At 45.9% G+C, this 14,110-nt stretch overlaps 1 protein-coding gene across 1 annotated transcript in view; it reads right to left on the reverse strand.

Moving 5' to 3' along the window:
* The window catches only part of MRPS18A (mitochondrial ribosomal protein S18A), a 19,038-nt gene extending 11,257 nt beyond the window's left edge, over window positions 1-7,781 (reverse strand). The window contains exon 1 of the mRNA XM_081094129.1: window positions 7,282-7,781. Coding sequence (XP_080950255.1) covers window positions 7,282-7,393 — 112 coding nt within the window. The 5' untranslated portion in view covers window positions 7,394-7,781. The remainder of the gene's footprint in view (window positions 1-7,281) is intronic.
* Between the last annotated feature and the right edge of the window lie 6,329 nt (window positions 7,782-14,110).

Genomic DNA, 14,110 nt, shown 5'->3' on the forward strand with positions numbered 1-14,110 from the left:
GAGCAAAATATTCGTCATGGTCCCTTCTGACTGCTAATTACTGTAATAGGAAACTTGGGCCCACATAACTGCAAACTGTCTCCACACATACTAAAATCACATGTTAACAGCAGCGTGGCCACCACAATTAGTTTTACTCAGTTCTAGCCAAGGCAAGATTACAGATTAAAAAGAGCCTAAGGTTCTTAACTTTGACAATCTAGTCAAAGTTATGGATCTCTCCTTAGCACACATACAATTAAACATGAATTTTAATAGGCTCACAGACCCCTGAAGCTAAATATACAAATAGTAATATTGATTTTCTCTCAGTGCTGGTAGTAGGTGATTTTAGTTTCTTCTTTATGCCTATCTGTATTTTCTAAAGTTTCTAAAATAAATGTGTCCCGTTTTTGCAATAAACAATAAAAGAGAAAGAATATGTCTAAGGGAAAAAATGAGGCAATTCTAACCCAACTAGAGTCCCACAGCAGCATCTGTGATCGCTGAGCTCTGTGACTGACACCTAATTGGACACAGACTGCCTGGAATTGCTTCCCATTTGTTTCTGGGCACGGCTATTCATAAAGACTCATTACTTCTAAATAACCAATCTGAGAGTGTCCTTCCATTTCCAACTCCAGACACACAAAGTTGTAACAATGGAAGAAAGGCCCCGAGGCTTTCTCCCAAACATTGTAGTTACCAATCAATTCACAAAGACAAACTAGGTTTCTCCCTGTAAAAGGAAATGCGTCACCCCACACACGGATCAACTTGTTCAGAACAGAGACCAGCCTAAACGGGATGTGGGTGAGACTCAACCTGGTGCGCAGTCTGGAGGCCAGCACAGTTGCAAAGGGACCGTCACTGTAATGTGTCAACCTATAAACATGGGGGCGCAGAAGAAGGGCACAGCTCCAGCCCAGTAGGGCTTCTAGGCACCCCAGAAACATTGCACATTTGTAAAAAACTAAGTAGGATGGAGGGTGACCAACTTAGAGCAACAATAGGTAGGAGGAAAATTTTTAAGAATTAAGATCAGAAACAAAAGGAGAACCATTCTGATACCACTTGAGTCAGCACTAGAACAATGCCCTGAAACAGATAAACATGTGGTTCCCTTCTCCATGGAGGCACTTGAGTCCTAATCATGAGGTAAACAAGTCTAACAAAACACACATCACTCCCCGGCAAAGAACCAAACCCTGAAGTCATCCCACTGGCCCCTGGAAAAGAGATCAAAGACCATGGCAAGCTCCACTTCACAAGCTCCCCACACAGCAACTCTGAGCCAGTGAATCATCTTACTATAAGCCAGTGGGTAAAACATTAGGCAGATGCTTATCTAATAGAGATAATTTGTGAAACCAGAAGGAATGACCTGAGAATTCACATGAGATTGAGATTAATCAGTGCAGTGTCTCAGTGCTAGGGCAGAAGGCCTGGCTGGAGCCTGAAGAGGCTCTGATAGATTTTAAGCCTCTCAAAACAGGAGATAGGAATCAAAATAGTATTGATTTTCAGTGTGCATACAAAAACATGTCAAAACCAAACAAAACCTGAGATCCATTTTGTCCCTGGCCGCCTCTCCATTTAAGAGAAGTGGGGGTGGCTAAGAAAAGCTGGACTAAGAGATTCAGGCACTAACAGAAAACTTGTTTAGAAAATGATGGAATCACCATCGTGTTCTGAGAAATGGTTATATCAAGTAAACTCAGGAAAGAAATGAAGCTGTTTTCTAAACTAGAATCAAGGGCCAAAGCCTTCAAAGACAGGCACTTCTCATACAAATCAAATAATCTGTTCCACAGGAGGCAACACATTTGCTGAGCACCCGTGGAGGTACAGCCAGCTCCACCTCTTGTGGAGTTACAACAGACTAGGAAGACAGTCTTTGCCCTAGGGGAGAAAAGGGAACTAAACCAAGTATGGGAACTTCACTATAATAAAGTCCATGCCTCGTAAAGAGGTCCTTTGAGTGCTTCAGTAAATACTCGTCTAGGACGGAGTCCAAGATAACTGAATTGTAACAGTCCAGAGCAAACAGCATTGCGGTGAGACTGCAGTGAGCACAGAAAGACCTTGATGGCCACATAAACACAGACAGTGAACAGCCCAACTGTTTAAGTAAAGGAGGAAGTGAGGACAGATGAATGACGAGGGGTGGAGGCGCTGCTACAGAAAGTGCCAGAGACCAAGGTCCTTCTTGGAAAGGTCCATGGAAACCGAGTCCCAAACAGTATGAGGGAATGGAGTAACTGGATGGCAGGATGGCTAAGAGGTGGCAATGAGAGTCTTAGAGGGTCAGGAGTAAAGTGCATGTTTGAGATGTGTGTCTGCACTTCTGGTCATTAACTACTTTTCTCAAACTCCCTCCTCTCTCAAGCACCACTCTCTTCTGTTCATCTTTCATTCCACCATGGAAATGTTCTGATTCTCTCATCATCTCCCACTTTTCCCTTGGACCCCTGAGGGAATGTCCCTCTGCACTATGCTTCAGGATGAGTCTTATTGCTGCAATTCTATAAAGCTCACCTCGCTCACTCCTCTCAAAGCTTTCGGCTATAGGGCTGCCTTGTCTGAAATGCTATAGCTAACTGGAAAAGATGAAGAAAATTCCCTTCAGCCTTTACTCATTTCAACACTTTCTGATCAAGGTGTCTGATAGATCATTATAATCTTATATAATAAAAGAGAAACATGTAAATAGACCATCCCTCCGCTACAACCACCAGCCAATCAGGAGCAAGCATGCAAATTAACCTGACAAAGATGGCAGTTAATTTGCATACACAGGCGCTGGGCGGAGAGCAGAGCAGGAGAGCCAGTGGAGAGTGGAGTGGCTTGGGGAACTTGGCTCCCCAAGCCACCAGACAGAGAGCAGAGAGGGAGAGCTGGCGCCTTGGAGGACTTGGCAGAGTGGGAGGCCATGGGACAGAGATAGAGCAGGAAGGGAAAACCAAGATCGTGGGGAGCACCAGGAATTCTGGGAATAGTAGTTTTGGTGGCAGCCCCAGGACCAGAAGCGGAAGCCCACAGCGCGGGGAGCACCAGGAATGCTGGAAATCGTAGTTCTGGTGGCAGACGGATCTCCTAGATCAGTGATGGTGAACCTTTTGAGCTCGGCATGTCAGCATTTTGAAAAACCCTAACTTAACTCTGGTGCCGTGTCACCTATAGAAATTTTTTGATCTTTGCAACCATAGTAAAACAGACTTATATTTTTGATATTTATTTTATATATTTAAATGCCATTTAACAAAGAAAAATCAACCAAAAAAATGAGTTCGCGTGTCACCTCTGACACGTGTGTCATAGGTTCGCCATCACTGTCCTAGACACTACAGCAGTGGTTCTCAACCTTCCTCCTGCCGCGACCCTTTAATACAGTTCCTCATGTTGTGGTGACCCCCAATTGCATTGTTACAAATTGAACATAATTAAAGCGTAGTGATTGATCACAAAAACAGTATGTAATTATATATGTGTTTTCCGATAGTCTTAGGTGACCCCTGTGAAAGGGTTTGACCCCCAAAGGGGTCGTGACCCACAGGTTGAGAACCACTGCACTAGAGCAAAGTGAGCCTGGAGCAAGCTACTGTTGCGGTGGGGATGGAGGGAAAGCAAAGGTGAGAGACATAAGTAAAATCATATGTCTAGGAAAAATTAAAGGGAAGATATCCTAAAACTCCCAGGAAATCTCCACCAATGAAGCAAAGAAAAAAAAAATGCCTCTATTATTCTGTGAGCAACAAACCAAACTTAGTTGGGGTCTCAGACAATTCGCTCATATGATTGCAAAGACAGACAGAAACTCCTGGATTAGAGAGGGCTCCCCTGAGGGCTCCCAGATTGGAGAGGGTGCAGGTCGGGCTGAGGGACCCCCACACCCCCCAGTGCACGAATGTCATGCATCGGGCCTCTAGTAAATTCAGATAAGCACATGCTTATTTTTCTTTTTTAAAATATGTTTCCTTCATAAAAGCTCTTAAGAGTGATAAGGCAGTGCCGAGACCGGTTTGGCTCAGTGGATAGAGCGTCGGCCTGCGGACTGAGGGGTCCCAGGTTCGATACCGGTCAAGGGCATGTACCTGGGCTGCGGGCACATCCCCAGTGGGAGATGTGCAGGAGGCGGCTGGTCGATGTTTCTCTCCCATCGATGTTTCTAACTCTCTATCTCTCTCCCTTCCTCTCTGTAAAAAATCAATAAAAATATATTAAAAAAAAAAAAAGAGTGATAAGGCAGGAATGAGGTCTAACATAATCTTTGCTAAGGAGAGCAGTGCCAACCATAAAGACACTAAATGGTCTTCAGCAAGTTAGCGATGTGGGCTTTCAGGGAAGGGAGGGACCCACAAGGAGACCTGCCATGGAGTACTGAGGCGATGCTACTGGGGGAGGGAAGAGCAGTGGTTTTACTCTCAACTCCGCCACTCACTGGCAGTGTGATGTTGAGCAGTTACTGAACCCCTCTGGACCTCATTTGTAAAAATGTCAGTAATATCTACCTCTAAGGATTGCTGAGAAGATTAAACAAACGTAGGTGAAAAACCTGGCAGTGTTTGCATCAGGCACTTAATAAACCACAATTTCCATTTCTGTGTTCCTTCCATAATAATATGTGTTTTGGTTAATTCTCACCAGAGGATATTTTTCCAATGATTTTTAGAGAGTGGAAGGGAGGGGGAGAGAGAGAGAAACATCAATGTGAGAGAGACATATGGATTGGTTGCCTCCTGATCCGGGGCCAGGGATCCTGCAATTGAACCTGGAACCGAACCTGGGACCCTTCAGTCCCAGGGCCAGCACTCCAGCCACTGAGCCAATCCAGTTAGGGCCTATTTTTTGGCTTTGTGTGTCCCTCTGGTCAAACTTTAGACCAGGTTTTCTCAACAGCAGCATGACTCACATCTTATGCCAGGTAGTTCTTTTTGTGGGAAGCCGTCATGTGCACTGTAGGATTACAGCAGCATTCCTGGACTCTACGCACCAGATGCCAGGAATATCAGTTGTGACAAGTAAAAATGTCTCTAGACGTTGCCAAAAGTTCCTTGGGGAACATAACTACCCGCAATTGAGAACCACCGCTTTAGACTTAGCAAGTCTTTACAGGCAGGAGTCCTGGCACTGAGTACCCATGAACTCGGACTAAAATAGTATTATCTGATACTTTGAAAAGGAGGATGCTTGAATATTTCCAGCAAGACGTTCAGCTTCCTCTCCACAACTTTAGATTCTAAGTGTACAATATTATTTAGGTGTCATATATACCAGCTGGGACCAGACAAAATTAGGTATATGTGTAATATTTTATACTTTATACATAGGGGATAGAATATCAAGGAAAGCTTTTTTCATTGAAATGCTTTGGAGCCCTGGCTGGGTAGCTCAGCTGGTTAGAGGCCATTGGATTTGTTTCGATACACCAAGGTTGCGGATATGATTTCCGGTCAGGGCACATACAGTAATCAACCAATGAATGCATAAATGAGTGGAACAACAAATCGATGTTTCTCTCTCTCAAATCAATAAATAAAAGATTAAAAAAAAATAAAGGCTTTGGAAACAGGTGGTTGGTTCTTCTTTGTTTAAGACGACATCAATTCAATTTAGCTTTTAGGTCTGACAGTGAGTAACAAAGAAGAACAACCAACCCAAGTATTTATGGAGAGGAGAACTTCAAATACCCACCTGATTATACAGTCAGTCCATCATTTCACAAACTTTCCAACAGAAAAAACTGAATCTAAAATATTCCTTTGTAAAAAAACAAACCAAAACGATTGCTCTTGGTTATCCTCTGGGAACATAGCAAAGCACTGTTTTCAACTTTGAATTTCATAAAGGATATGTAAGTTGCAGCCATTAATGTTTGACACTTGGTAGACACCCTCAAAAATGTTATGGGTAAATGCTGGGTTTTCAGCGTGGGAATAAGGTGCAACACCTTTCCAAGTCCTTTTATTAGCAGCATGGTCTCTTTGGTGTCTCTCTTTATTAATGGATTAGTTTGCCTAATGTTAACCGGGCAGTCTCGGGATTCTGCTGTTCTTTCTAGCACATGTTCCATCTTCCCTTCTGAGCTAAGTTTTTCACACATACCTGCTATTTCCCTTTCTTCCTGAATCATCTCTTTGATTTCCCATTCTATTGAAATTGCTGTTTGAAAGCTAAAAAAAGAGATCTCTCCCGAAACACATCCAACAGCCTCTTCCTTAGGCTCTTTTTGAACTTTCCTGTCCCCTCTGAAAACAATGACCACTCTTTTCCTCCGGGTATGTCTCGGTTTTGGTTAAAGGATGTGCGGGTCAGTACTGTGCCAGCATCTTAAAGCCCGCACCGCTCATCCTTTCCTGCTTCCAGCAGGGCACAAAGGAAGGCTATGTCTTGAAAGACCTTGTTCACTCTCCGCCAGACCCCATCCTTTTATAAGCCCATTCAAGACATCCTTCACGAAAACTTCCCATTGGGGTTGCTGTTTCCAGCAGCCGAATCTCCCCGCCCTTTACCGCAGCGTGCACATCTCATCTCCTGAGAACCTAACTTCTCAGGAAAAGGGCTGTATTTTTTTTTCCCCCCCTCCAGAATCCCTGGACAGCCTGAAGTAAAGCACTTGGCTAGAATACATGTTTCCCCATAAGCCAGTGGTTCTCAACCTTGGCTGCACATTAGAATCACCTGGGAATCTTTTTAAAACCCTGATTTCTGGGCCTCGACCTCCGGAAATTCTGTTTCTTTGTTACTCGGGTTGAGAACCACTGCCCTAGGTCCTTCCAGATGTAAGAGTAGTGAAAAGCCGTAATAGCATTCGGCATGTGCCTCTGTTCCAGCTGTCCCATAGCCTTTCCTCTCGGGAGACGAGCGGCCGGGCAGACAAAGCCGCCATCCGATCACAGCACTTTCAGGGGAGAAACTGGGAGGGGAGACGCTCGGGAAGGTCTCCAGATGTCCCTTCCGCACGACCCACGGGCACTTTAATGGAGCGGCGGCGTCCGGAGACTAGGAAGGGAGACTTACATGTAGACCCTACCGGAAACTTCCCTCAACCCCGGGACAGGCAGGTCTCGCTCCCCGCCCTCCCCACCCGCCCCTGGCCCTGCCCGTGAGGACGCTCGCCAGGGGTGGGAAGTCTTAGATCACAGCACCCGGGGCTGGAAGGGGCTTTCTGGCGCCCTGGGCGCGTCAGCATCTCCGCCGTCGGGGAACCGCGCGAAGGGGAGGAGGGGGCGGCGGCCGGAGGAAGCAGCCCCCGCCGCGCTCCTCTTCCGCTCCGGGAAGTCACCGGGAACCGGGACTCACCTTCCCTGAACCCGCGATCCGGAGGCCGAGCCCAGCGGGTCGCGGCAGGGCCTGCCAGAAGCCCTCGGAACAGCCTCCCACAACCGGACACCAGGGCACTGAGGGCCGCCATCTTGAAGACCCACGATGACCTCTTGGGCACTTCCGCTTCCGGAACGGCGCACGCGCAGCCGCCGTGGAGGGCGGGAGCGGTGCAGGTGGTGGGCTTCTCGCTCTGTTACCCCCGTCACTTCCTTTCCGCTCACCTTTCTAGCTCCTGGCCAAGGGCAGAGGCCTCTGTGCTTCAGTCCAGGCTGTGCTTCCGTCCGAGGAATGGGGGAGGGCTGCTCGCTTCCTCGCTGCAGTCACACGCACTGCTCCTGCATCCCGAAAGCTTTTCCTTCTCTGCAAGTCAGATGTGGATTTTCAGCTTCTTGTGGCTGGAGCCAGGCCTGTACGGGAGAGCTGAGATGGTTAGGAGCTCTGGTTGTGGAGCAGCAGCTATCAGGCAAACCTAGGATAGAATTAATGTTCCCCTCCCCCACCCCAGCTTCCATTCGCATCTTTGGCCAAGGCCTTTGCACAGCTGTTTTCCTCCATCTGCTCTTTGCCTACCTGGCAAACTCCTACTTATGTTTCAGAACGCAGCTCACACTTCCCTTCCACAGTGGGGTCTTCCTTGAAAACCTCCCTGTTACCGTTTCTCAGCACCAGATACCGCTCCATCTTAGTACGTGGCATAACTGCAGTTTTGCATTTGCTTGTGTGGTCTATGTTCCCCCATGAGACTGTGTGCTCCGTGAAGGCAAGGACATGGTTTATTGCAGATCTCCAGCACATAGCACGGCGCCTGGCACATAATGAGTGCAATATGTGGACAAAATGGGGCCGCATTCTAACCTGACTAACTCAGGGAAGGCCTGCGTAGTGGCCTTGCAAACCCAGGGACTTAGAGTAACCACAAAGGATGGTCTAAAATGAAAACTTTTTAAATTAAAAAGCAGTTTATAGTAGCCATGTCCTATGCTGGTATCTTTTCTGACGAAGATCAACTTTGATCTTAACTGAGCCTATTGCCTTTTTGCATCTAAGATAACATACCTTTGTAACTTCCTCTTTTCTGGACCCCTCAGGGCACAACTAATGCACCAGAGCAGGGACCACAAATTCCCTCATTGTTATCTGTTAATTGTTGACTGTTAACTATCCTGTACCCACCTATGTAAAAGAAGCATGTGCCTATCATTTTTTATCCAATCCCAGAGGATCACGCCCCCCCCCCCCACCCCCCAGCTTTGCTTTCTCCCGTCTCCCTAATATATCATCAATGGATTTCATGTAATCCACTTACGTCTCCTCCTCTGATTTTAATTTATAAAACAAGGTGGAAAACTGCCATTCTCCAGAGCATTATCTTATTTCGTTGAGATTCTGCTTCCTGGCAATTGTGAACAGTTTGGCTCAAATAAACTCACAAAAAATTCTTTACAGGTTTGAATGTTTATTTTATTTATTTTTAACATTTTTATTGATTTCAGAGAAGAAGGGAGAGGGAGCAAGAGATAGACACGTCAATGATGAAAGAGAATCACTGACTGGCTACCTCCTGCATTCCCCCACTGGGGATCGAGCCTGCAACCTGGACACGTGCCCTGACTGGGAATTGAACCATGACCTCCTGGTTCATAGGTCAATGCTCAACCACTGAGCCACACCAGTCGGTTGGTTTGAATGTTTCTTATATTAACAAATATATATTTGTTAAGTGAACGTAGAACCTATTTTCTAGGGTGGTTGTGAAGATTAGGTGAGATAAAACATAAGTGCACAATAAACATAAGCTAATGGAGATGGCCTTTGTGCTACATTTCACAAGTTTGATGTACTTGCTTAATAAGGAAGTATATAGTATTGAGGAGACCAAAGCTAGGTAATAGGGGTGGGACTATGGGGGTGGAGCTAATAGAATCAGGGAACCCAATTGGGTGAAATTACTAGGACAACCCAACTGGGAGGGGAAGGAAGCACACGTGTGGGAGACATGAACTTTACAATGTATGAATATTGCCAAGGCAGGCAGCTTGCAGATAACCAATCACAAGGTAGTGAAGCATAAAAACCAATCCCAAGGATGTTGCTAAGACAAAATTATTTGAAAAGACCAACCAGGAACTAGTAAGGCTGGTTCGGATGGGCCTTTGGATGCCAGCAATCATGTCACCCAAGTAGGATTCGGAGGTAAGCCCAGGACGAGCTGCCACTGCCTACTGCTCTCCAAGTAGCAAACTTGGGGTGACTGAAGCCAAGGCAATGGCTCCTCTTCCCCATGGAATCCTCCTGGGTTTCAGCACCGAATGTTAGGGTCACCGAAGGAGGAACACATGAGGCCAAAGTGGTAAGGGAGTATAAAGTTATTAGGTCATTTGGATACCAGATGGGCTGAGCCTCAAAATGGTGCCAGCATCTCAGGACAGGGAATCAGAGGTTTTAAAGGACTCTAGGCGGGCCTTTTCTGGGTGGAGAATTCTCTGGGTGGGTCTGGATCCTGGGAAGGTCCGGAGGTGAAATGGTCTTAGCAAGTGGAATGTGGTCTTAGCAAAAGGGAATGTCGGTTGTGAAGTGGTCTAAAGGTCAGTTTCTAAGGGAGGGGTATCGATTCAATTATTCGATCAGACCTAACAAACTTCTCTCAGCAATATATCCAGGAGTGTAACTATTGGGTGATAGTGTACATATATACTCAGCTTTAGTAGATCCTGCCAAACTGTTTTCCACAGCAACTGCACCAGTTTATCCTGGTACCATCTGTATAGGAGAGTTCCAGTTGCTCTACATCCTTATCAATATTTTTTGTATTATGATATTTTTTGTACTTTTTATCTTGATCATTCTGGTGAATGTGTATAGGCTCTCATTGTGTATTTAATTTATGTTTCTCTTATGGCTAATAGATGTGAATCAGTTTATGAGCCATTAGATATCCTCATTTTAAAATGTTTGTTCAAGTCTTTGGCCCATTTTACATTGGGTTGCCTGTCTTTCTCTTATTGATTTGTAGAGTTCTTTATATATTCTGGATACTTGTCCTTTGTTGGATATCTGTGCTGCAAATGTTGTCTCCCTCTCTGGGGATAGCCTTTTCATTCATCTGTAGTATATTTTTTTGATAAGCAGTATTTTAAATTTTGATATAGTGCAATTTATAAGGTTTTCTCCTTTATGGTTGGCATTTTTGGATTTTTATTTAAATATTTTTCTCCTTCAAGCTCATGAAGATGTTCTTCTGTTTTCTTCCAAAGACTTTATTGTTTTACCTCTCATATTAGATCTAAACCAGGGGTGGGCAAACTTTTTGACTCGAGGGCCACAATGGGTTCTTAAACTGGACCGGAGGGCAGGAACAAAAGCATGGATGGAGTGTTTGTGTGAACTAATATAAATTCAAAGTAAACATCATTACATAAAAGGGTACGGTCTTTTTTTTCAATAGTTTTATTCATTTCAAATGGGCCGGATCCGGCCCGCGGGCCGTAGTTTGCCCACGGCTGATCTAAACTCATCTAGAATTGTTTTATTATGTGGCCTGAGATTGGGATTAAGATTCTTTTATTTTCTTTAGAGATATCTGACTGGCACAGCATCATTTATTAAAAATACTAGAGGTCCAGTGCATGAATTCGAGGACGGTGGGGGCCAGTTGGCTTGCCCCCGATCGGGGTGGTGGGGAATGATTGGGGGTGGGGCCGGTGGGGGGGAGGGGCTGTGAGTGGTTGGCTGGCTGGCCCCGCCCCCTGGTCCAACTCCCCATCAAACTCCCGGTTGAAGGGACACTTTGCATATTAGCCTTTTATTACATAGGTTTATACTTTCTGCCTGGCTGGTATGGTTCAGTGGCCGAGCATCAACCTATGAACCAGGAGGTCACGGTTCAATTCCCAGTCAGGGCACATGCCCCAGTTGTGCTCTCAATCCCCAGTGTGGGGCATGCAGGAGGCAGCCAATCAATGATTCTCTCTCATTATTGATGTTTCTATCTCTCTCTCCCTTTTCTTTTGTCTCTGAAATCAATAAAAATATATTAAAAAATATACTTCCCCCCATTGCTTTTTATCTGGTGTGGACCTGTTTCTGGAGTTTCTATTTGGTTCCATTGGCCCTTTAGCACCATTTTTAATGGCTGTCTACTATTTCATGGTCTGGAAGTTCCATAACTTACTCAACCAATCCCCAAATGCTAGGCATTTAGATTTCCTTTAATTTGAATGTATTTTCTAAGATCTATCTTTCTATTCCAAAAATAGTATCTTCTATTTCATCATTGAGTCTCATACCCTTCTCTCCAGTTGTGTATGTTGTACATTTTTGAAAAATATAACTGCTGTAGAATAAAAGGGAGTGAGGGCTCTTTTCTGCAGGCTGCAAATGGTAGCTGCCACCCAATTGAAAAAAATTATTTATTTATGAGAGAGAGAGAGAGAGAGAGAGAGAGAGAGAGAGAGAACATGATTTGTTGTTCCACTTATATATTATGCATTCCTTGGTTGATTCTTGTATGTGCCCTGACGGGATCAAGTCCACAACCTTGGTGTATGGGGACGATGCTCTGATCAATGGAGCTCCCTGGCCAGGGCGAAGGGCTTTCAAGAGCCAGAGTTTCTGGGGCTGTTGGCAGAGTCACTCTCCTGCATGTGAAGAATTATTTCCAGTTCCAATATTGATTCTGGAACGTGAAGAGCAGCAATGACACTGTATACACATCTATGAGAGAAGGGAGGCTGATGAGCACTTCTTATCCTGACGAAATCTTCTTTCTACCCCATCTCCTGAGGTTTCCACACATTTCCACATCCCCTTGTTTCCACACATTTCCTTTTTTCCTCTACCCCTGGACCTCCTTCTCCTTCTCCTTCTCCTCCTCCTTCTTCTCCTTCTCCCTCTCCTTCTCCTTCTCCTTCTCCTTCTCCTTCTCCTTCTCCTCCTCCTCCTCCTCCTCCTCCTCCTCCTCCTCCTCCTCCTCCTCTTCCTCCTTCTCCTTCTCCTTCTCCTTCTCCTTCTCCTTCTCCTTCTTTCTTCTTCTTATATTTTTATTGATTTCAGAGAGAAAGGGAGAGGGAGATAGAAACATCAGTGATGAGAGAGAATCATTGATGGGCTGCCTCCTGAACACCCTGTACTGGGGATCCAGCCACAACCTGGGCATGTGGCCTGACCGGCAAACAAACTGTGACCTCCGGGTTCATAGGTCGACGATCAACCACTGAGTCACGACAGCTGGGCCTGGACCCTATTCTTAAATTGGGAAGTAACACAAGTTTCAAGCAACCTGCCCAAGTGAAGATATTCAGGGTAACGTTCACAAGAAAAAATCCAGAAATGTTTATTTTGCCAAGACAAACTTAAAACTCCCAGCAGAAATGATCTGGTCTAGTGAATTGCTTCCTTTTTTTTTTTTTTTTTTTTTAAAAAAAATGTGTTTATTGATTTTTAGAGAGAGAGGAAAGAAGAGGGGGAGAGAGACAGAAACATCAATGATGAGAGAGAATCATTGATTGGCTGCCTCCTGCACACCCACACTGGGGATCAAGCCCACAACCCACTTCCGGCCAACAGGACAGCCTGCTCAGGCTAGAGGGAAGGCAAGAGTTAGGAGGCCATGGGCGGGTCAGCCTGTCTATGGCTTCGGGGCTGAGGAAGTTTTGGTCCCAGCTGTGGATGAATGTGCTCTTCCAGCCTTCCTCCCACCTCGCCTAGGAAGAGCGGGTCAGAGCCAAGAGCCACACAGATGTTCACCATGAATGAGCAGCAGCAAGGGAAAGGCGCGGGAAGGTGGAGAGAGCTGATCTGGTAGAGACCACGATGGGAGGGAGCAGCAAGAGAAACCAGGAGAAAGGACTGGTGGAGTGAGTGACTGTCAGGGTTGCTTTCTCCTAATTAATGTGGTTTCCTTACGCACCCCCTGCTGATTCCCAGCTGGCGGGAGAAACCATAACAACATGTGGCCGGCCCTGACTGGGCCGGGAGCTGAGGCTGCGAGCCTCCCAACAAGAGTCTGGTTTCATTTTCAGCCTCTGCCCCTCCTCCCCAACTGGCTTTGTGCAGATGAGGAAGAGACAGGACCTCAATGGGGAGAGAAGGCGGTGTTGTGGGGATGACCAGAACTGCTTGTTTTGGGCTTCCTGGTTGCTCACCTTGGTTTCCCATGACCTTTAAAAAAGGGCAGTTTCTGCCTGTTTGGGCTGCTGCTTCCAGACAGGTCTGAATGGGGGTGGGTGAGGAGGCCTTGGACGACGAACCCCTGCTCCGCGGGGGGCCTCTCGGCAGGTGTGCCCTGTTTGAGCAATGGGCCTGGAACAATCGTGGTGTGTCTGCAGGCCTTGCTCATTCCGTGCTTTTCATCGATTTTTCCGAGTTGCTTCTTTTCCTCACTAAGGGCTGTAATTCTGTCCAAGCTATTCATCTTATCCCCGCCTTTGTTCATTGATTCATCTCACCTGCCGGTATCCATTGAGCAGCTACTATGCGCCTTTTGTAAACAAATGATTATGTGTAAGGGGCGTGTGTGGGGAAGCTCTCCCGGGGCAAGAGCTCTTGTCTGACAGAGAAGCATTTTGTAAGCTAGCTGATGGCTCAGGGATGTCTTTGTTTTCTCCCACCCACTCCCCATCCCTGCCCTGTTTAAAAAGAAACATTTTTAAGTAGTAAAAGAAAACACATGCAGAAGAAGTACATCAAGACTGTATGACCCATATAACAGATTAATTGTAAAACAAAACCGACTCATTTCTATACTGGATCGTGAGGGACCATGTTGTTGGGAAGCGGGTAGGGAATACAAAAAATGGGTGAAATT

This window comes from Myotis nattereri (genome assembly GCF_964212035.1).
Source record: "Myotis nattereri genome assembly, chromosome: 6".
NCBI lineage: Eukaryota > Metazoa > Chordata > Mammalia > Chiroptera > Vespertilionidae > Myotis > Myotis nattereri.